The sequence below is a fragment of the Hemicordylus capensis genome, chromosome 1 (assembly GCF_027244095.1).
Source record: "Hemicordylus capensis ecotype Gifberg chromosome 1, rHemCap1.1.pri, whole genome shotgun sequence".
In the NCBI taxonomy this organism is placed as follows: Eukaryota; Metazoa; Chordata; class Lepidosauria; order Squamata; family Cordylidae; genus Hemicordylus; species Hemicordylus capensis.
The window spans coordinates 169,574,739-169,596,080 of record NC_069657.1 but is presented as its reverse complement, the minus strand read 5'-3'; the positions used below and the strand labels follow the sequence as shown (position 1 = coordinate 169,596,080).

General features: G+C 40.2%; 1 protein-coding gene across 4 annotated transcripts in view; it reads left to right on the top strand.

Moving 5' to 3' along the window:
- Positions 1-21,342, top strand: part of TMEM163 (transmembrane protein 163) — a 141,004-nt gene that overhangs the window by 1,395 nt on the left and 118,267 nt on the right. For 3 of the 4 annotated variants that reach the window (XM_053253701.1, XM_053253684.1, XM_053253695.1), the window contains exon 3: positions 3,007-3,126. The exons of the other annotated variant lie outside the window; for it this stretch is intronic. In XM_053253701.1, coding sequence (XP_053109676.1) covers positions 3,007-3,126 — 120 coding nt within the window. The remainder of the gene's footprint in view (positions 1-3,006; positions 3,127-21,342) is intronic. 4 annotated transcript variants of the gene reach the window in all.

Genomic DNA, 21,342 nt, shown 5'->3' with positions numbered 1-21,342 from the left:
CCTCAGAGCCTACTACTGTATCTTGCTTAAACATCCTCATAACCATTTTCTCAGCGCTGACCCTCAACCAAGCTATACCACTCCTCTAGCTTGTCCTCTGTAGCTAGCTCTCCTTTCCCTACATCTCTTCTATTGTCTTATCCCCTGCAGCAGCCTTCTGAACAACCGTTCTATCTTTTTTCTGCCATTCCTGTAGTTAAAAAAAGTCTTAACCATCAACAGAATTGTCCTGCTATGTAGTCAAATTGTTTTTTAACGCACAAACAGTAGTACCCTTAAAAAAAATTCAAAATCGAAATAGTGCTGAGTGTTGAACCACCCCTATTCAGAATCTAATTTAAAATGCATTCACTGACAGGCGTCCTAATTCAGTGCAAAGAAAGGATGCTGTTTACCCACTCCCTTCCCCTTCTTACAGAGAACTGACATTCAGTCTATTGTCTCCCAACACAGGCACCTGCCCTGCGCGTGCCTATTCACTAGCTTTATGTATTTTCTTCAGTCTTTTGCTGAACTCTCCCCTATTCTTCCACTTCATTTTACTGAATTCAAACACAACCCCCTCTCAGTCCTTTCAACCTGCTCCTTGCTTTTCCTTCTCAACAATAGTCCACAGTTCTTTTTTTCCCAGCTTGCCATTTGTAAAAACAGATGCCCATTTTCCACTCCTGTTGGAAAACATGGGACTTTATGTGTGTTTGTGTCTGTAGTAACTTCTTGCAAATCTCACTCCTGAATAATTTTGCAACTACTTATTTGCTTTTGAAGTAAAAGGGATGAGCTGCCAATTTGATTAAAGTCCAGGTTCAAGAGTTTGGGACCAGGAATCAAGATATCTTGATTATCTGTGAACTTTCTCTTGTGCAAAATTGATGCAATATATTGAGGTTTATGCTGAGACTGTTGTTTATGTGAGAAATGTTAGATGATGCTGAGAACAAACAAAGGCTTTGATAAAATGACAGAGTAGAAGTTGGGTGGAAAATAGGAGACAATCGCACATGTAGTTCTTTCTTTTATCTCTTCAACCCCCACTTCCAAGGATATGTTAGGAATGGTTTTACTTCCTGCTTTATTATACTGTCTGCATTTTGGGCTGTTCAGGGACTTTTCAGTGGATCATGAACAACGTATGAAGATTTTTTTGCAACTTTTGACAGTACTGCATGCAGCTTTTTTCTGTTAATTTTAGAATAAAGTTTTGAAATAGCTTTCATTTCATTAGAGTTCAAATAATGTATGCACATGTATTTGAGGCAAAATGATCCATTAAAAAAAGAAGCAGATATTAAAATCTGAAATATAAAGCAAATCTCTTGTACTGATAAAAGCAGCAGTTGATTAAAAACCAGCTTCATAAAGGCAAAAACCACCAGGTGAAAGCTTTGCTTTAATCACTAAGCTTTAAGTTCTCTAAATCAATTTAAAGTTATGACTTTTTAAACAGGCAGATGGAAGAATAAAAGAACTGGATAAAATCTATCATGTCCATATCAATGTTAAACTGTTACCAGGTGTTAAACCGTTCAGTCTGCAATCCTGTGCACCATTACCTGGCCTTATTTCTGAATAAAGATGCACAGTACTGTGCTGTTTTAATAAGATAATCTGGTTCACAAACATGAGCATGCCATTTTAATTACAATGCAGACTTTATTTGTAGGTTGTCAACTAAAAATCATTTGGATTGTATGTTTATAAATTAGCTTAGCAATTTGCAAAATAAAAAGGAAGACTCCTTTTATGTGAAATTTACACACATGATGTGTAAAGGGCCTCTAAAGGGCTGATGTGATAAAATGAAAAGAGTGTGCATTTGGATGCTGAATACATGTCTCTGTTCCTGGGCCATCCCCAAGAATGCCATACATAAAAGACAATGCTTTTCAGGAGGAATGCTTGTGATTAAATAGCAGGCTGTTGAATTTGGCTTAAACTTACAGTGTAAAAATGGCCAGATTCTCATCTTTTGTAACATTAAAATATTTGAATTAATCTAATATCTGCAGCTTTTAATTCAAGAAAGTATTTAAAAATAAATTAGGGAAAGTAGACATGAGCATCTTTTAGCATTTAATAACAGCCAACAGCTGCTTTTAGAAGTTTATTATATTATATGTTGTTTTGCTATTATTTCTGGGTATAATAAATTTCTGTATTCTATATCTTGTATGTAGATCACTAAGCTGCTATTTTGGTATAGATCCCACCAATTCAATGAGGTTTTGTATAACTCAGTCATTTGACAATTGGGTTGATTGGTTAGTCTTGGATTTTCTTTCCCTGCACTTAACAAGCAACTTGACAAATATCCATTAGGAAAAAGTGAGACTTTAATTCTTTTCAGAAATGGCAGTGTAAAGGACTCTGGGGTGGAGGAGGGTGAGCCTAATAAATGACAACCTATTCATTATTATGTTCCGGCTACATCTTGCTGTTATAGTACAGCACTTGAATTGAAGTAACAAAAGGACTGAGGAAAGATGGCTGTATAACAACCAATTCTTTTGTCACCTCTGCTTTCCATTTCTGACCAGACAGGCTGTTAAAATATACCTGCTCTAGATCTTGGATGTATCATATCAACACCTTTTATTTTAATCTATAAGCAAGCTACCTTTTGGGTTGTACCTCTGGTTAACCTGACAATATAAGCAACTTTCTCCACGTTCTTTGAGAAAGAAAATCTTGAATTTGATTCAAGTATATACAGTATAAGCTATTGTTAAACTCTTAGAGTTTATGAATGCAATGGTCTCCAGGCAGAGCAATTAATACCATTTTTTAACCTCTGTGAAATGCAAACACAGAGCCAAACTATGCTCTGTTTGCTTACTCAAGCACCTGCATTGTCTGCAGTTATTTATAGCCTAGTGAGGTGAACAGGATTTGGCCTAAACTGTAGCATATTGAATGTTTAGTTTGGCTTTTGAATGGATCCAGTTGCATTTTGTTTGAAGGGAATAATGTCCATACTTTAATCAATTTGTAAAATTCTTTTATCAGGTTTACTAGAAAGCAGTACAAGGTTAAAACCTCATGAAGCTCAGAGCTACAGAAAGAAGGCATTGTGGGTTTCATGGGCCTCCATTTTTGTCACACTGGCTCTTGCAGTTGCTGCCTTCAGTGAGTATTGGACCTCTTTCAAATCCTTCAGCCTTTGTCTTGGACATCAGAATATTCAAAAACCACACATGATGCTGCTGTGTGCTTTTTATGTAGCCGTGTTACTACTGAAATGATTTATTTAAAAAATGTAGTCTTGCTTGGTGCTTATACATGAATAAAACAACTCTGTGTGTGTACTTTCTAGATGATGAAATTAAATTTTGATAAAAAATTAAATTTTCATCTAAATAAAATTTCTTAGATAAAGAAACTCATTTATATCATTTAAATGGATTGCATCATTTAGATGATATAATTGTTGAAGGTCAGATGAAGAAACATATTTTTGTTTTTAGTCTTCGCCCATATGGAGATATTCTCAGTTTTCTGACGAATATATATTTTTTAAAAGATAGAATGAACTGCTATCTAACTGTAGAGGACATATATGAAAAACTCTATCGTCCTTGGATATCTTATTTGGAATACATGGTGGTCTGTCTTCACTATAATATTTCTATCTTGCTTTTGGAAAATGAATATTACATTTCATGTTAAAATGTGGGTGGGGGGGGAGTAGTGTTGTACTGGGGCTAATAAGCAAACATCAGGCTAATTTTGAGTGAAATCTGTCATTCTGATAAGATTATATCCTGCTGGAGACAGATTTAATGATACCCATGTGAATATGGCTTTTCAGCTTCAGGCTGTTTAAGTAAATATTCTAGAGATAATCATGTAAAAAAAGGAAGTGCCCCATGTGGTACACCTAGGTAAATATTTGTTTTAAAAATCAAAGGAAATAAAAGGCTGCTTGCTTCATTTAAATGGAAGGACATTAGCTCAGCACAATATTAAAATGTTACCCTCTTGCTTGGTGGTTGCTAACCTATGAATAATGCACAGTGTTCTTTATTTAACTCTGCAGAGGGATCTTGTGATGTCAAATGCAGTTTTACAGTGATTAAAAAAAAGTTTGTTAGTTCATTGTGAAATCCCAAAATATTTATTGGTTAGAAAGGAAGAATTCTGGTTGTAAGTAAAACAGGACTTGTGATATTCTCAAAAATATTATATCTGAGTATGTGAGAGGCAAACTGGATGCTGCGGCAGCATATGCTCTTGTGCTAATCTCGGCGATGGGCTACTGCTGAAAGTTGGTGTTATCTCCCAAGGGAGGCGGGTTATTAGAATCTGGCCTAATGAGCTCAGCAAAACTCAGCATATATTAGTTGGAGTAATTTGTATGGAAACACACACAAGGAGTCTATTTCAAACGGACAAAAGAAAAATGTAAAAGCAAAATGCATAAGACAAATGTGGCATGTTTTGTTGGTATACTTTCTCTGCTTGAATTCAGAACTGCAGTAATAATTGTATAGTTCCCAAATGAGCCGTGATTGTAATGTCTAGATATAAAATTGGTGAAAATGGAAGTATCTTGTTGCAGCCTTTCAGGGGTTTCCATGAACAAGGAAACAATAAGGACACAAGGAAAATGATTTTTAATAAAATTTTATTCAAAACAGCAAAACATTCACAATTGCTAAATATAACGAATGATATTGCACTTGTTTGAAATACTATACTGTTTAGACAATTGTTAGGCAACCTTAGACTATGGTCAGGCAGTCCAGCTATTATTAAACAAAAATTCCTTCTCGTTTATTGTTGTTGGGGCTGATGGAAGTTGCAGTTCAACAATGACTGCAAAGCCAAGGCTGCCTAACCATGGTTTAGATGATCTTGCTCAGTTTACTTGGAAGTATATTTAATTAAAATCAGTGGGCCTTGCTTCTGCATAAGTATCGATAATATTGGTCTGGATAAACTATTCTGTTTAAAACATTTCAAAATACCGCTTGGTCCTGAACCCTCACAATATTAAAATGTGGTAGTAGATAGCAATCAAGAGATGGGGAAGCAAATTGTCTTAGATACTACAGTGACATGTGGGAAACTTGGGAGATCAAGCAGAAGCTTTTATTGACCTCCTACCAGTGTTCCCTCTAACATGGATTGCCAGATGTTGTTGACTACATCTCCCAGAATCTCCAGCTACAATGGCTTTTGCTTGGGGATTATGAGAGTTGTAGTCCATAACATCTGGGAATCTCTGTAAGAGGGAACACTGCCTCCTACACTTGAACCTTCAGCTGTTTCCCATCAAGGTCAGTGCAAAACAAGTCAGAAATCATCCATGATTTGATTCTGGATGAAGGGGCCAACCTTGTTTGTATTACAGAGACTTGGTTGGGGAGGCTGGTGGCCCAGTCTGGTCCCAGCTTCTTCCTCCATGGTACTCCATTGAGGGGATGTGGGCGGGGAGGTGGAGTGGATGTGGTCTATAAGAATAACATCTCCCTGACCAGGATCCCTGTTAAAGTGTCAGACCATATTGAATGTGTGTACTTAAGTTTGGGGACCAGGGATAGACTGGGACTTCTATTGGTGTACCAATCACTTTGCTGCCCAACAGAATCCCTAACTGAGCTCACAGACTTGGTCTCAGATTTGGCGTTGGAGTCCCCCAGGCTTGTAGTGGTGGGGGACTTCAGTGTTCTCTTTGGAACCAATTTTTGAGGCGGCTCAGGAGTTCATTGCGGCCATGGCAACTATGGGCCTATCCCAAGTTGTCTCGGGAGTGACGCATATTGCTGGTCACACGCTTGATCTTTTCTTTCACTCTGATCAGGGTAGTGTTCTGTGGGTGGGGACTCCTGTGATTTCCACATTGTCATGGACGGACCACCATCTGGTTAAGATTGGACTCATGACCACGTCCCAGCTTCGCAGGGGTGAGGGGCCTATTAGGATGGTCTACCCGAGAAGTAGGGATGTGCACAAACCTGTTCAGAGGCCCTTTTACGGGCCCCCGAACAGGTTCGAACCCTGGGGCCAGTTTGAAGCCAGCGGGAGGGCGACTTTAAGGGCAGGGGAGGGTGCACTCACCTCTCCCGCCGCTTTCCTTCGGAGTGGCAGCGTACCTCCCTGCTGCCCCTTCCCAGTCTTCAGCCGGAAGTAGCCGGAAGTACCAGGTGCATGTGTGCCCGTTGTGTGCATGTGTGATGGGCGCACACGCACCCGGTACTTCTGGCCACTTCTGGCTGAGGACGGAAGGCAGGGAGGTACACTGCAGCCCCGAAGGTTTTTACCAGGAAGGAGTGCTGGTGGTGGAAAAGCGGCGGGAAGGATGAGTGCACCCTCCTCTGCCCTTAAAGTTGCACCCTCGCTGGCTTCGAACTGCACGTCCGCGGTTCCATGCACATCCCTACCGAGAAGGTTATTGGATCCAATTGGATTCCAAGAAGCCTTGCAGGGATTTAGTGTTGACTCTGCCAGTTATCCTGTTGGTGCCTAGGGATGTGCATGGAACCGGTCCGGAGGCCCTTTATGGGCTTCTGAACTGGTTCGAAGAACCAGTGGTTCTGCCGGTTTGACGCAGGTGGGGGTGGCTCTTTAAGGGCGGGCGAGGGTGCACCTATCCCTCCTGCTGCGTTCCCCCCGCGGGCGCTCTGTTAAGTTCCCCACATTCATGCGGTGGCGGCATACCTCCCTCGTTATTGGCCAGAAATAAGCAAGTACCATGTGTGCATGCGCCCACATGCCAACTGTCGTGTTCATGCCCACTGTGCATGTCTCTCATCACGCATGCGTGACGTGTGTAGCACACACAGTACTTGCTTATTTCTGGCCGACAACGGGGGAAGGGCGGCAGGGAGGAATGTTGCCTTCCCATTGATTTGGGGAACTTAACGGAGTGCTAGTGGGGGGAAAGCGGTAGGAGGGGTAAGTGCACCCACCCTCACTGGCGTTGGACCGCAGCTCCGCGGCTCCATACACATCCCTATTGGTGCCCTGGTGGATAACTGGAACAGCAAGCTCACTAGGGCAGTAGACATAATCGCTCCTAAGAGTCCTCTCCGACTCACTTCAAAATTGGTCCCTTGGTATATGGAAGAACTTTGGGGGCTGAAGTGACCAGGTAGACTGGAGCACAAGTGGAGAAAGACTCAGCTTGAACCCGAGATTACAACATAGAGTGCGTTTGAAGATCTATGCTCAAGCAATACATGTGGAAAAGAAGCAATTCTTTTCTGCACGTATTGCGTCCTCAAGCTCAACATGGGAGCTACATGATTTAACTTGGGCAGGATGTAAAATTAACTGAGCGGACATTATAAAATGTGTGAGAGCATGCACATGCCTTAGGGGAACACTGGTGTAAAGAACACATTTGTGTGCTTGTGGTGTTTGGCCTTTAAATGAAGAAAACGGGATAAGAAAAAGGGGTGAGTCTTGCCTTTCCCAATGCCACCACTAATTGGACACAATTAGTCCTTCTCCCCAAGACTACTTTTAAAAGAAAAGTAGGGATTTCTGTCCTGAATCTCCAACATAGGTCTAGTTGGAGACCCATTGTCTAAGTGGGCCCTCGAATGTTAGTTGTAGTTGTTGCATGCTTTCTTTGCTTATCTGACTGGAGGATGCTTTTTAGATGTATAGATGTAGCAGAGCTTCTCACTTTGTCAGTTGTCAACATGTCTTCCTAATTTAATAATGACCTCCCTTCAGGGTAAACAATGCGTATGTGATGAATGACTGATTTGTAATTGGCTACTATAAAAATCAGTTGTGTAATTTGATACGTATAAGGTGTAGTTTGGATTAAGCTGTAGACATTTTAATGATTCGTTATTTGGTTAGTTATATGAAGGATTCTCTTCTTCACCTTATATTACTAAATAGTTTCTTGCTATATAATGAAGTGTCTGTCCCCTTCTTTAATTTGTCAGCTATTCCGTGTTGAGCCAGTCTTTCAAGTTGGAAGGATTGCCAGACAGCTTGATGATGCCTTACTGTTTGATATGATTGACTTTTGCTTGTCGAATCTGGGATGGCTAGATTGACTCTGTGAATCATTTGCAAACACCTGCTATTTATGGCACTTTCGCCCTTGCTCCTTCCCATTCTAATTGTTTGTTCACAATGGCAAAGTGTTAGTAGTGAAGACACGATGTTCAGTGATTAGTTCTCCCTCCCCTGAGAATGCAGACCTGCTATCCTGTACGCTGTCGGCTGTCAGACCATATATATTACACACACACACACACACACACACACACACACACACACACACACACACACTCTCTCTCTCTCTCTCTCTCTCTCTCTCTCTCTCTCTCTCTCTCTCTCTCTTGGACTTAGATGTCTGTCTCTTTTAGAAATAATTTGAAGATTTCCTTATGTACAGCTCATTCTTATATACTGCTATGACATCTACAGTAGAATTATTTTTCTGCTCCTAGGGAGATCTATGCAACATGTATTATTCAGGAACAAGAGTGTATGAGATTTGCAGAGATATAAATGAGGATATCAAGAAAGACAACAGTAGTTATAGGAAGGAACGTTTCCCTTCTAATGGCGAAAAGACTTCTTGCAGTTTTGCCTTCTAGAGGTGTTGCACTATATTCTCCAATCAGTTTTTTAAAACTAGATAACTGTTTTCTTCTTTAGGCATGCCACTTGAAACCATCAAAACTTAGTATGAATTCATCATGGGTACTGAATGCAAGATTATGGGTAATGGCTAGGACTAAGCAGGACATGGGAAATGGGGTTGTCTCCATACTGAATTGGCCATCTTTTGGTTCAGCTATTGAAGGGTATGTTTTTAGTTGGCTGGATTTATTGAGGAAGGTTCTGTTGCGTGATAATAAAGTTGAATCAATGGAAATTGTCAAGCACCATTTTTAGGTAACATTTGTTTGGCAGGGAGGCATATCTTAGCAATTCTGTCATCTGAGCTGCCAGAATGGCTCTTTCTTAGCTGCCATAGGTCCCGGTTACTGACAGGAAAAGGCAAAGAACCTTGTTCACACATAAGAGATTCCTCTGCTGTAGAAGATAGTGTTTGCATAGGGGGCTATAGCTTGTTTGAACAGGGTGCTAGTCAGTCATCAGCAAACTCAAAACGCAGAGATATTGGTGACAGTAAAAATATTTGTAAATATTAACTCTTGTTTCAGTGTTAAGACAAAATGTGTATGTAATTAGTATCTTTATGGATATTTTGTATCTGGTTATTGAATGTAATGAATATTCAACATGTAGTGGGCTTGAAATGAAGGCTATAAGTGAAATATGCATATTATACAAATACGTGAGACATCTTGAAAAATTTTGTTAGCTGAAATGGGTACAATGATCTCTGTGTATAAATAGGATTTTTAAAAATTACTATACAGGCTTGCCCATTATTTTGCCCATTATTTTGCCCATTATTTTGCCATTTTTTGAAGTTTTCCAGGCCTCCAGGAGCTTAACCCCCATGATACCATAGACGTTAATACCTCGGTTTCAGCATCCACGGTATTATCATGGAATGGAACCCCCATGGATACCAAGGTCCACCTCTATAGTATACTTCAGTGTACAAGCCTACCCTCTGATGGTAGGGTAGATTGGAGTGTAAGCTTATTTCTAAGTGATATAAAGTAAGTTACATTTACAATAAAAGTTCTTTTGCTGACAATTTGATTTCAGCTGGTATGAGGATTGTTAATTGCAGTCTGATAGCTTATAGCCAGTAGAAAGAGAGTCTTGTTCTTCTAATATAGTCTTATGATTCTGTGTATTATACACTTCCTGATTAGATTTTGCCAGCATGATACTCTAACTAGCACATGAATATTAGCATAGCATAGCTTTTATTTCAGTCTTTGACCAGCACAACAGCAAAATAGACAAAAACGGTTCAAACAGTCTACTCCTACAAAATAATAAAAAGTCTCTATAAAATTACTTGGTATAAGTAGAAGAAGCTAGAAGTTAAAACTATGAACACAAAACTATATATAAAGGTTAGTCTACACTAATAACAGAATGTCACTGAGTATAAAGGTTGCAAGACAGCAAAATTAATACAGAGCGCTGTTAAATCTCGTAGCATATTTAGTTCTTAATGAGCTCTAAATGAATTTTGCTAGCTATAAGGCAGAACTTAGTCACATTATAGGATTTAGAGTCATTCTGATCTGCCAAGAGGAAATTTAGGTAAAAGGAATCGGTACAGCCTGGATATGAGCCTATATCTGAAGAGATGAGCTTATGCCGAATATCACGATAATAGTGACAGTACAAGAGTACATGAGGTGTCGTTTCAATCTCACCAGAGCCACAGGGGCAAATACGTTCTCCATATGGAATTCTTTGATATCTCCCTTCACACATGAATATTATTACTATATAGGCTAGGTAATATAGGCTAGCTTCTGTGTTTTCGTCTGAGACTCAATAAGAGTTTCAAAATTAATATCTGTCTGCATGGCAATCCTGTATACCTTGTTGGTCCTCCATTTATTTAAAAAAAACTTGGTTGGCAAAAAAACTATACCAAAATGCTAGTGGCTTTTACGAAAGAAACCATTAATTTTTCTGTTCCTACTTTTTACATATGTAGAGAACACTTGTAAGATACTTCTTTAATTTTCAGTGTTACAGGAGTGTAGTTTATAGTGGGTAACTGATTAACATCTTAATATATATGTGTACAGTGGTATTAGAATCAATTGCACTAAATAAATTTAGGTTAATATGGTTAACATTGTAACTTACATGCGCCTTGGTCTAAAGTAACTGTGTGGGGAGGGTACAGTATTATTGCATACAGCTTCAGGTAATTAAAATAGATGGGACAGTCTTACAATCTCATAAAGGGACAGTAATATCCAAAATCTAATCTCCAAGGTCTGTATAATGACACCTATATACAGTGGTGAAGAAATGTTGGCTCAGTTCACCAGACAAAAATTTTACTAGTTGGATGATACCTTGAACTATTGTGACACACTAAATTCTAAATAAAAAGCTTCCTAGCAAGCTGCAAATAAGTTTTGCATGGGCAATCCTGCCACTTAAATTAGCTGAATGCACTGCTATTTTACTTCAGAATCTGCTCTGGGAAAGGTTGAGTAATGTGTGTGTGTTGTGGGTTCTAGCAAAAAATGCTAAATAACACTCTTCCAACTGAGCTTCAGATAAGTAAAGTAAAGGTAAAGTGTGCTGTCAAGTTGATTTCGACTCCTGGAGCCCACAGAGCCTTGTAGTTTTCTTTTGGTAGAATACAGGAGGGGTTTATCATTTCCGCCTCGTGCGCAGTATAAGATGATGCCTTTCGGCTTCTTCCTATATTGTTGTTGCCCGATATAGGTGTTTCCCATAGTCTGGGGAACATACCGGAGCGGATTCGAACCAGCAGCCTTCTGCTTGTTAGTCAAGCTCTTAATGGGCAATCCTGCCACTAGTGAATGCACTACTTTTAACTCCAGAATATGTGTTCTGGATGGAGCTCATGCTCTTGAGCTGCATCCTTCCCGCAATTGACTCAACTTTGCCTTTCTGAAGTTTTGTGAAAACACCGAGGCTGAGGGTGCCAAGCCTACATATTTCAAGGGAGAGGACTTGCAAGTGCCCTTAGAAGCTGCTGGCTGTTGCTCCTCTTTGCTGGCCAGGGTTAGCCTGCCTGTTCTGATTGCTAGGTGGCTAGTCAGATAAGGGGATAAGGGCACCACCACCCAAAGTCCTGTGAGGTAGGGAGTTTCCGCCAGCTCCTTCTCCCACTGCTTTGCTTCCTCCACATCTTCCATTAGCTAGAGCAGCTGCAAATCATGGCTGTTTCCGCTCTTATTCCTTTAGAATGCCTTGAGTGTTGCCACTCCAAGGAGACGGAAATGGAGCAGGCATGGCATGGGTAGGGTGACAGACCTCGACTATGTTGGTACATTATCCATCAGGATTGTTTCACTCGTCAGGCATAATTTTTCACTCATTGCAGACTAGTAGATGAGTGGATTTCCTCAGCCCAACCTATGTAGCAATGGCCTTGAGTGTGGCTTTTGCATACAGTACTAGGGTATGTAGTAGAAAAGAAAATGCAAATATCACTGGGGGAGAGGAGGAGCTAGACAAAGCTAGGAATATTTTGATGCGCTTATCAAAGAAGAGAACAAAGCTGCCAAGAACAGAGGCAAATCTACTTTAATTATATATGCTGAGAGAGAATCATATTATGATTGGTCTTGAGAAAGATTGTAATCTTGAGTAAAGATTGCTGAGTATCACCATGGAACAGAATGGTGAAATAGAGCCATATATCAGATGATGTGTGTGGACAATTGATCATATGTATTGCAGTGTGCTTGATTGAAGTGCAAATATTGTGAAATAACAAGGTTTATTGGGAGCTGTTGTTTCTGATTCTTGAACAATCTCTTTCAGAAGCATTCAAACACGTCTTGGGGGGTGAAACAAACCATGGCATATTTGCAAAGTGGAAGCAGTTTTGGGGGGATGAATTTTGCTTGACCATGCTCATGCAAAATTTTCACTCTTATTTTATTTTATTTTTTGTATTTGCTAGGTAAAAAGTGATCAGAACTGCAATCCTAGGTAAAAAGTGATCAAAGAATAATCCTATTCATGCTTACCTGTGAAAAAGAAGCCCCTTGAATATAATGGGACATAACTCTGTGTAATTGACTTAGGATTGTATTTCATGCAATATTACATCCTGAGAGCTTGAAGTGACTGGTTTGATGGAAGAAATAAAATTACCATTTTAGCATTGATAGCAAAACTGCAAAATAGATCTAAAAAACTAGTTATACTGAAAATTAAAAGATACTGATGATGAGTGGGGCAAAATCCAGACTAAGTTCATGGCTAAGCACCATTGAAATCAAGATAAGTTTAATTGTGACTGAGTTATTCTCAATGAGATATAGTCTTGACTAATTTAGTCTGACTGCTGCTCAGTGTTTACCTTTTGGTGGATATTTTATTTAATCAAAATTAGTCATAGCTCTCAATGACCCTTGAGAAACTCAGGCAGAGGAGGAAATACCTTAGCTTATTTTGTGGTTATGAAAAAAATAATGCATATCTTTGCTGAAAATATAATGAAAAGCTAAACTCGAAAGATCTTGTACCCAAGCACACAACATGGCTGTAATGTTCAAAGCCAAATGGGTGGGGCCAGTTTCATAGGTCCTGTCCGCCTGATCAGTTCCCAGCTGGAATCAAAGGATCCAGACCACCAGGTGCTGCTTAGTTAAACCTTAACTATAAACTGTGCTTTGAAGTGGTGGAAAAGCAGTCCCCGTGCTGCTGCAGTAATGTCTAGTTAGCCATACCCAAGTAGTTGACTGAGAGGCCTTGGACAATTTAAGAGCATCCTGGTCTACTTTTCAAGCTAGCTGTGAAGACTGCTGCCTGAGCTCCTTGGAAGAAAGTCAGATTAAACATTTTGTTACATTCATCCTTCAAGTAAATTGTTGGGTGTTCATGGCAGTGTTCCCTTTAAGGTGTGTGCACATGTGCGCGCTCACAAGTTTTTTGATGTCCACTCAGTTAATTTTAGATCCCGATTAGGTTGAATAAGGAAGGCTCCACTCTGAATGCATGTGAGCACACACTGCTTGATACTGCCGCCCAGAACAAAACACATTCCACATACAGATGAGAAAAATTAGAGAGAACACTGTTTCATGGTTCCCCTTCTTCCATTTTATGCTCTCAGCAACTCTGTGAGGTAAGTTAGGATGAGAATTGATGATTGTGCAATATCACATAGTGAACTGTAGAGCTGAGAGATTTGCATTTGTTATCTTGTATTGGTAGGGGGGAAAAAACCTGCCCAATACATCTCAGAATATTATGAAGTTTAAGTGTGCATCCTGGTTGCATATGAATGGGAGACTAGAAGTGTGAGCACTGTGAGAGATTCCCCTCGGGGATGGAGCTGCTCTAGAAAGAGCAGAAGGTTTCAAGTTACCTCCCTGGCTTCTCCAAGATAGGCTGAGACAGATTCCTGCCTGCAACCTTGGAGAAACTGTTGCCAATCTGTGAAGACAATACTGAGCTAGATAGACCAATGGTCTGACTCAGTATATGGCAGTTTCCCAGGTTCCTCAGTTCCTATCAGAGACTGTTGTGTTTTAATAGGGATTAAAGGGTCAGTCTAGATTGCTTTGAAATAATTGACAAAAACTCTAATTGGTTCTGGAAGTTTAGCAGGATCTTGGCATCAACAAGGGCTCCATCTAATTTGCAGCAAGATACTGCTGAATTTCTCATTCTACTGACTCACTAGAAGTGGTAAAGGAGTGATGTGTAAGAAAGTTTCCTATATGATCAGGATGCTAATCTTTTGAGTTAGAGCGGCCCTTATTCATTAACGCCTATTTCCTGACATGATAGGTCTCGCTGTTCTGTGATTTGCTGTGGCAGCCAACATTTATCAGACCATTTCCAACTGTGTGGAACTAATAATGCCCAAAGGAGCCTGTTCTTCAGGTTTGGCATGTGTGATATTAGATACGCAACATCAACTCATCACTTTAATTAACAAGGCTTGATACTTCAAATGTAATATAGTGTAACTAGTGTAAGAGCAAAATTTTAGTGAAATAAATACACCTCCCATGCAATAGTTGAAGGAGTTGGTTTTTGTCTCCTTCTTGGCAATTACCTGTTCTGGAACACACACATTATTGTTTGTGTATATATAAAGATATATCATGGCGAGGTCGAATAAGTGGAACAAGTAGAATTGTGTAGATTCAATTTCCTGTGAAAGGAGATATTCGATTCTTCTGCTCCCCGCCCCCTGCCTGTGTCCATGTCCTGGTGACAGCAGGCCTCACTTGATAAAATGTACATTTTTTTTTAGTTCCGTGAAGCATGGTCATAGCATGTAACTCCTTTTATGTTAATATGGCCTTTAGTCTGAAATCTGAATTCTTAATCCTAACTTGCCTTTGTTTACTATTACTTCTCTCTTTCTTGCCTAATTATTTTCTCTATCTCGTCAAAACTGTGCAAAGGTGTATTTGTTTATTCTGACATGGAAAAATCATGATATATCATGAATGCTGTTTGTTTCTTTGTATTGAGAAAATTATCCTGGTCCTGTTGACTTTACAGGGGGTCTGCCTATGTTTTGTGTTGCTAGTTGGCTTTGTTATACAAATCTGAATAATATATGGCATTGTAATTTGTTTTTGCAGTGCCACTGTGTGACCATGCATATGCTTGCATATGTATTTATAGTTGCATGTATGTATAGCATGTGCTGTGATGAGTAAGGTTTATGATTCTATTGTATTGTGCTTGTATAACTTTTTGGAGTATGTGACTTGTGCACTTCGGTGATGTTGAATTCCAGTGCAACTTATTTATTAATGATTTTGGTTAATATTGTCACACAAGTGCTTAGATAAATCTGCTATAGGCGAAACGGAATATCTGTCAAAGATTTTATTATTTAGTCAACAAAGAATGGTTCTGGTAGTTATCAAGGTATCTTCTCCGATGCTGAAGTTGACAAGTTGCTCACAATGGAGAAGCACAGTAGTTAAAATGCCATGTTTTTTCTTTTCTTTTTATATCTAAACTTTTGCTTTTCAAGAAAAATGAAATCTTAAATGATTTTTGGACCAGCTCTGTATCAACATAACTACATCATTCTTATATATTGTGCTTTTTGAGGAAAGCTCATGCAAGTATAAATAAGTGATCCATCATGCAGCATGAGTTTCATAAAGCCCTGACCCTTTCTTGCAATTAATCTGTCATCCAAGTGGTGCATTTCATAGTAAAATGTAATTTAGGAAGCAGTATTGCCACCTGTGCTTTACAAACAGGTCATCATAATTGTGTTGCATCTTTATTTTGAAATGCTAAAAGCTGAGTTTTCAATCTGAAGATCTTGAGTCTAAGGAAGACCTACAACCATACTTGTATAATCGGCTTTTTTGCAGATAGAAGCATGTTTTTGATGAGCTATTCTTTGATACAAACGTATGATTTGACACAGCTGGTTAACACTAGACAAAATCTTGTGTCTCTTACAGAAATGGTATGCATGTCCACATCTTTGATTAAATTTTAGATGTTCATATTTTCAAAACCAACTCCTAACTGAAACATAGGAAGCTGCCTTATAGTGAATCAGACCATTAGTCCATCTGCTCACTATTTTCTACACAGACTGGCAGCAGCTTCTCCAAGGTTGCAGGCAGGAATGTGTCTTAGCCCTATTTTGCTGATGTCAGGGGAAAGAACTTGGAACCTTCTGCATCAAGCATGCAGGTGCTCTTTCCCAGAATGGCTGGCCTCATTCTGGGAAAGATGTGCGCATGTGTGAGCGTTCACATGTTTTTTGATGTCTGCTCAGTCAATTTTAGATCCCGCTGAAGTTGAATCAGGAAGGCCCATTCTGAATGCAGGTGCGCACACACTGCCTTGATACTGCTGCCCAGAACAAAATACATTCTGCACAGAGATAGAAAAAATTAAAGAATACTGGCCCCATCCCCCTTAGTGGATTATTTTATAATGCTCAGACATGTAGTCTCCCACTCAAATGCAAACCAGGGGGGACAAGCATGTTGTAAAAAGGAAATAAAATCATTTAAACATAGGTTCAGTTCCAATACAGGTTCATAAGTATTTTTTAAAAATGTTTCTTATGTTAAACCATAACAAAAAGATAAATGGAATGAATGTAAAGGTCAAGATGAAAAATGTATACCATGTTTTGATGGCACATATAAGCAACTTATTCAGATCAAATAATAACATGCGTTTAAAACTGCAAATAATATCAACAAACTGTTTTAAATAAGAAATAGTCCTGAACATGAACAGGCTTTCATAATATGTGAGTAGAGGCATGAAGAATAACCATACGAATTGTCAATAGAAATGATGCATAACAATTGCCAAGCGTACAGCCTCTTTCAGTGGCTTAGAAGAGAAATAAAAGATGGCAATCTAGCTGTTCTAGTGAGGCAGTTCAGGCATGTATTTGATCCATATCAGTGTTTTTAAAGTAAAAATATTTTTTTAGTTCATTTGCACTATTATTCTTAAGATACTTGTCCTAAAAGGGCACTTTAGGCAGTGCTGCATATTTTCACTCATGACCTAGAAGGCAACATTTAACACTTGAAAAACCTGTTCAAAACTTTTGAGGTGAATCCCATAGTTTTACAAAGACAGAAACTAGAGTTGAATGCTCTTTGACTTTCATCATCTTTATAATTAATTCTCTTAGCCAGCCAGAGTGGAGATGTGGCATGTTGGCGAGGGAGGCGCCTGATTGGCTGAACTCTGTTTGGCCGGCGGAGGGGCCTGATTGGCTAGGCGTTGACCCGGGCCATTTTGAGGAGGGGCCGTCTCGGCTGCAGCATGGGCTGGGAGGAGGGAGGCAGTGGGAAGGACTGGCCATGGCCTGGTGCAAGAGGGGGTGAGTGGGACATGCGTGCCAAGGATTTGGCAGTGGAACTCTCGCGACAGGCTGCGAGAGTTCCGAAGTGAGGACTGAAGAGGAGAGGGGGAAGAAAGTGCTGGCAGTGGCGGCTGGCCGGCTGGCGGGTGAAGGAGGGGGGAGAGAGGCCGCAGTGGGCGGGGGGGAGAGAAAGGCGGGCGGCGGGCGGGGGGGAGAGAAAGGCGGGTGGCGGGCGGGGGGGAGAGAAAGGCGGGCGGTGGGCGGGGGGAAGAGAAAGGTGGGCGGCGGGCGGTGGGTGGGGGGGGGAGAAAGGCGGGCGGCGGGTGAGAAAGGCGGGCGGCGGGCGGGGGGGAGAGAAAGGCGGTGCAGCCCTTCTTGGCCGCCCGCCAGCGGCGGCTCTGTGTGTGTGGAGGAATGGGAGGGGAGGAGGGCTGGAGAGTGCAGGCCGGAGGGAAGGGGAAGAGAGGAGAGACCGGGGCAGGAGGAAGAGGGAGGGAGAAACAGCTGGCCCCAAAGCGCCGCACAGATGCTCTGTGCGGGGTTGGCTAGTATATCATTAATATAGACTTTCAGCATACTGCTGTGTTGTTCTCGGGAAGCTTACTCTCCAGCTTTTCACTTTTTCAATGATTTTTTGCTTTGATATTTACCTCAGGAATGAAATCTACATCAGTTTGGTTTAGACATCACATGGTACATTCACTAAAGCCTGAGTGTGCGTGAGGTCCTTTAAGCTTGGGAGCATGCCTTTTCCTTCCCATACCCACACGAACATCTACTTCTGATCATTGGTTGTGACATGCAAAACCACCAATCTTGGTTTATTTTTATCTACTTAGTTGAAATAAACCACAGTCTGTAGCTCACTTCAAAACTTGTTTTCAGATGGTGGTTTATTTCAGGTAATTAGGTTGTAAACCAAGATTGGTCACTTCACATGTGACTGATTTGGTTTATTTTAACCTAAATCAGAAGTAGATGCTTGCATGAGCATGGAACGTGTGCTGCCATAAGGGCACTACAAATTTAGGATGCATGCCAAATAGTAAGCAATGTTATCATTATGTTACTCTTGGTGTCAGTTCATGTACTTTTTTGGTATTCACTTTCTCCCTTCCAATGGATGGCAGCAGAAATAGTTTCTCAGAGAGAGGCTTTAAATTCAAGCTTTGAGCCCAGCTGAAGCTATAGTCCTTTTACCTAACTGAGCAAAAAGGCACCTTTTAAAAGTGGTGATTCTCTTATATTGAACAGAGGAGAGCAACTGGCCCTATCCAACCCTAGCACAGTATCCCTCCGGTGGCTGTTATGCTTATATTGTAGACTTTTAAAAACCTGTGAGCCTGTTGGGAATAGGGAATTAGCTTATCTTTTTATTTTTCTATGTCAACCCCTTTGGAAACCTTGGTTGGAAAGCAGTGCATAAATAGCAGTATCAGTAATAGTTTAGACTTCAGTGTTCACCAATCTGAAACAACTCATCACCAAGACTTTCTGCAAATGCCTTGGATGTGCAAGTCATTATCATGTTTGAAGATCATGATCAATTTAAAACTTTGAATATTTTGCCTGCTCTAGGTAAAGCTACCTGAACTTATTCAGAATAAAGCTCCCAAGAGCTCTATTAATATGAATATGACAAATATTCATATATAAATATGAATATGACAAATATTCATATACTGCTATTCAACAAAAATTCCCAAAGTGATTTACATAGAAATAAATAAAGATGGATCCCTTATCCCAAAGGGCTTGCAATCTAAAAAAGAAATATAAGATAGGCACTACTTGAAGGATATTGTGCTGGGGATGGATAGAGTTAGTTGCTCTCCGTCCGCTAAATAAATAGAATTGCCACTTTTAAAAGGTGCCTGTTCACTCACTTAGCAGGACAAACACAGTGAACCAAACTGAGGTCCCGTATAATGTCTGAACCAGCCCATTAATGAATCCTACAGATACATCTTAAATAATAACTTCCTATCCAGTACAGTCATGAGGAATATCTTGTAAGTATGAGATAACATTGTCCCTTGGTTATTGAAGGAAAGTTTTTAATGATGATTCCTGAACTGTAACTCATCCAGGCATGAAGTAATATCTGGTAATTTGTGAATGGAATATCCCTCTTCTACTGGCAGTTTGTGAGCAGGGTATCCCATATCTGCCCCTCCGGAAGTGAGATCCTATATTTTTAGAAAGAGGTTATAGCAGCTGAAGTGTGAGGATGCATGTTTGGCTGGGGACTGACTTGCTTGGGGAGGGAGTTCTTAAGCCTTTCATGTTATCTGATGTAAATTTGCACCCTTGAAAGCTGCTATCTACAAAAAATTAATATACTTGCTGTATTAACCAAGTAATTCTATAAAAAGGGTGGTGCCATATTCTGAGAACAGCTTGAGACACACTGAGGAAAAATGAAAATTTTGACTTGCCAATCTTATTAGGACAAGAACTTGATTTGTTGAGTATATTTGCAAAACCTACTACATGCATCAAAGTAAATAGGGCTTTGCCTGTTTTAACTTTTGCCCTTTTAGCACAAATAATTATTTTTGTCTATTTATGCAGTTGAAAATCTGCATAGCTATTCCTGGACCTGTCTGTTTCTTGTCAATTAGGCTTCGATTCCTTATTAATTAAATAATGAAACACAATCTCAGAAACAATCCCGTATTCTGGAGCTGAGTTCTGACATTGAAATGTTCCAAACTGTAGCTGTGGTTGAAACTTAACCTATTCCTTGCCTTCGAAAGGCACTCAAATATTACTCATTCCAGAGCTTTGTCTGACATTAACTTGAAAACATGCTCTTTTGATATACAAACATAGTAACCTCACTACCACCGTGCTACCCTAGTGCAAGCCATGCTTCAGTTGATGAATTAGTTTGGTGTAGTTAGCAGTCTGTTTCCCTTCACATTTCAGACCTGATTATAATAAATGATAATCAAAAGATTACATCCATGTTTATTTCTCAAGGCAAGACTGTTGTTGACACAGTGCCACCACAAATCAACGCAATTAAAATACACCACATTAATAAACAGTGCTTTAATGAGCCATCCCAAATGTTTGAGAACCAAACAATGGGCACTTGATAAAACTAAAGGGCTTTGTTGTGGAGGGATAAAATTCATGGATTCCCTTTATCCCTGTTACAGGTACTTAGAACAGGAACAGGGCTGTCTGGGGCAAATAAAGATCTTGAAACATCGTAGTCTAGGCACCACAGTTAAATTTCTAGCCACCCTGGCTCCCTGGTACTTAGGATTTGTCAAGTGTGTGTGTGTGTACACACACACATGTACAGATGGACCTCGCTATAAATGGTACTGGTATTTGCAGTTCCACATACCCATGGGTGTAGAATTGACACCTGGCCTTATTATCCACGGATATGAAAGGGTTAAAACCCTTTTGTATCCAAAAATACATGGACACAGATGTAAAAAGGGGTCTATCTAGACCCATTTCAAACTGGTTTTCGGGTGGGCTATGTGGTGGAGACTGCTTTGGTTGGCCTGATGGATGATCTCCAATTGGCAGTTGACAGAGGAAGTGTGACTCTGTTGGTCCTTTTAGATCTCTCGGCGGCTTTTGATACTATCGACCATAGTATCCTTCTGGAACGTCTGAGGGGATTGGAGGTGGGAGGCACTGTTCTACAGTGGTTCTGCTCCTACCTTTCGGATAGATTCCAGATGGTGTCAATTGTAGAATGTTGCTCTTCAAAATCTGAGCTTAAGTATGGTGTCCCTCAAGGCTCTGTACTTTCTCCAGTGCTTTTTAACATCTACATGAAACCGCTGGGAGAGATCATCAGGGAATTTGGAGCTGGGTGTTACCAGTATGCTGATGACACCCAGATATACTTCTCCATGTCAACTTTTTCAGGAGCTGGCATATCCTCCCTAAATGCCTGCCTGGAAGCA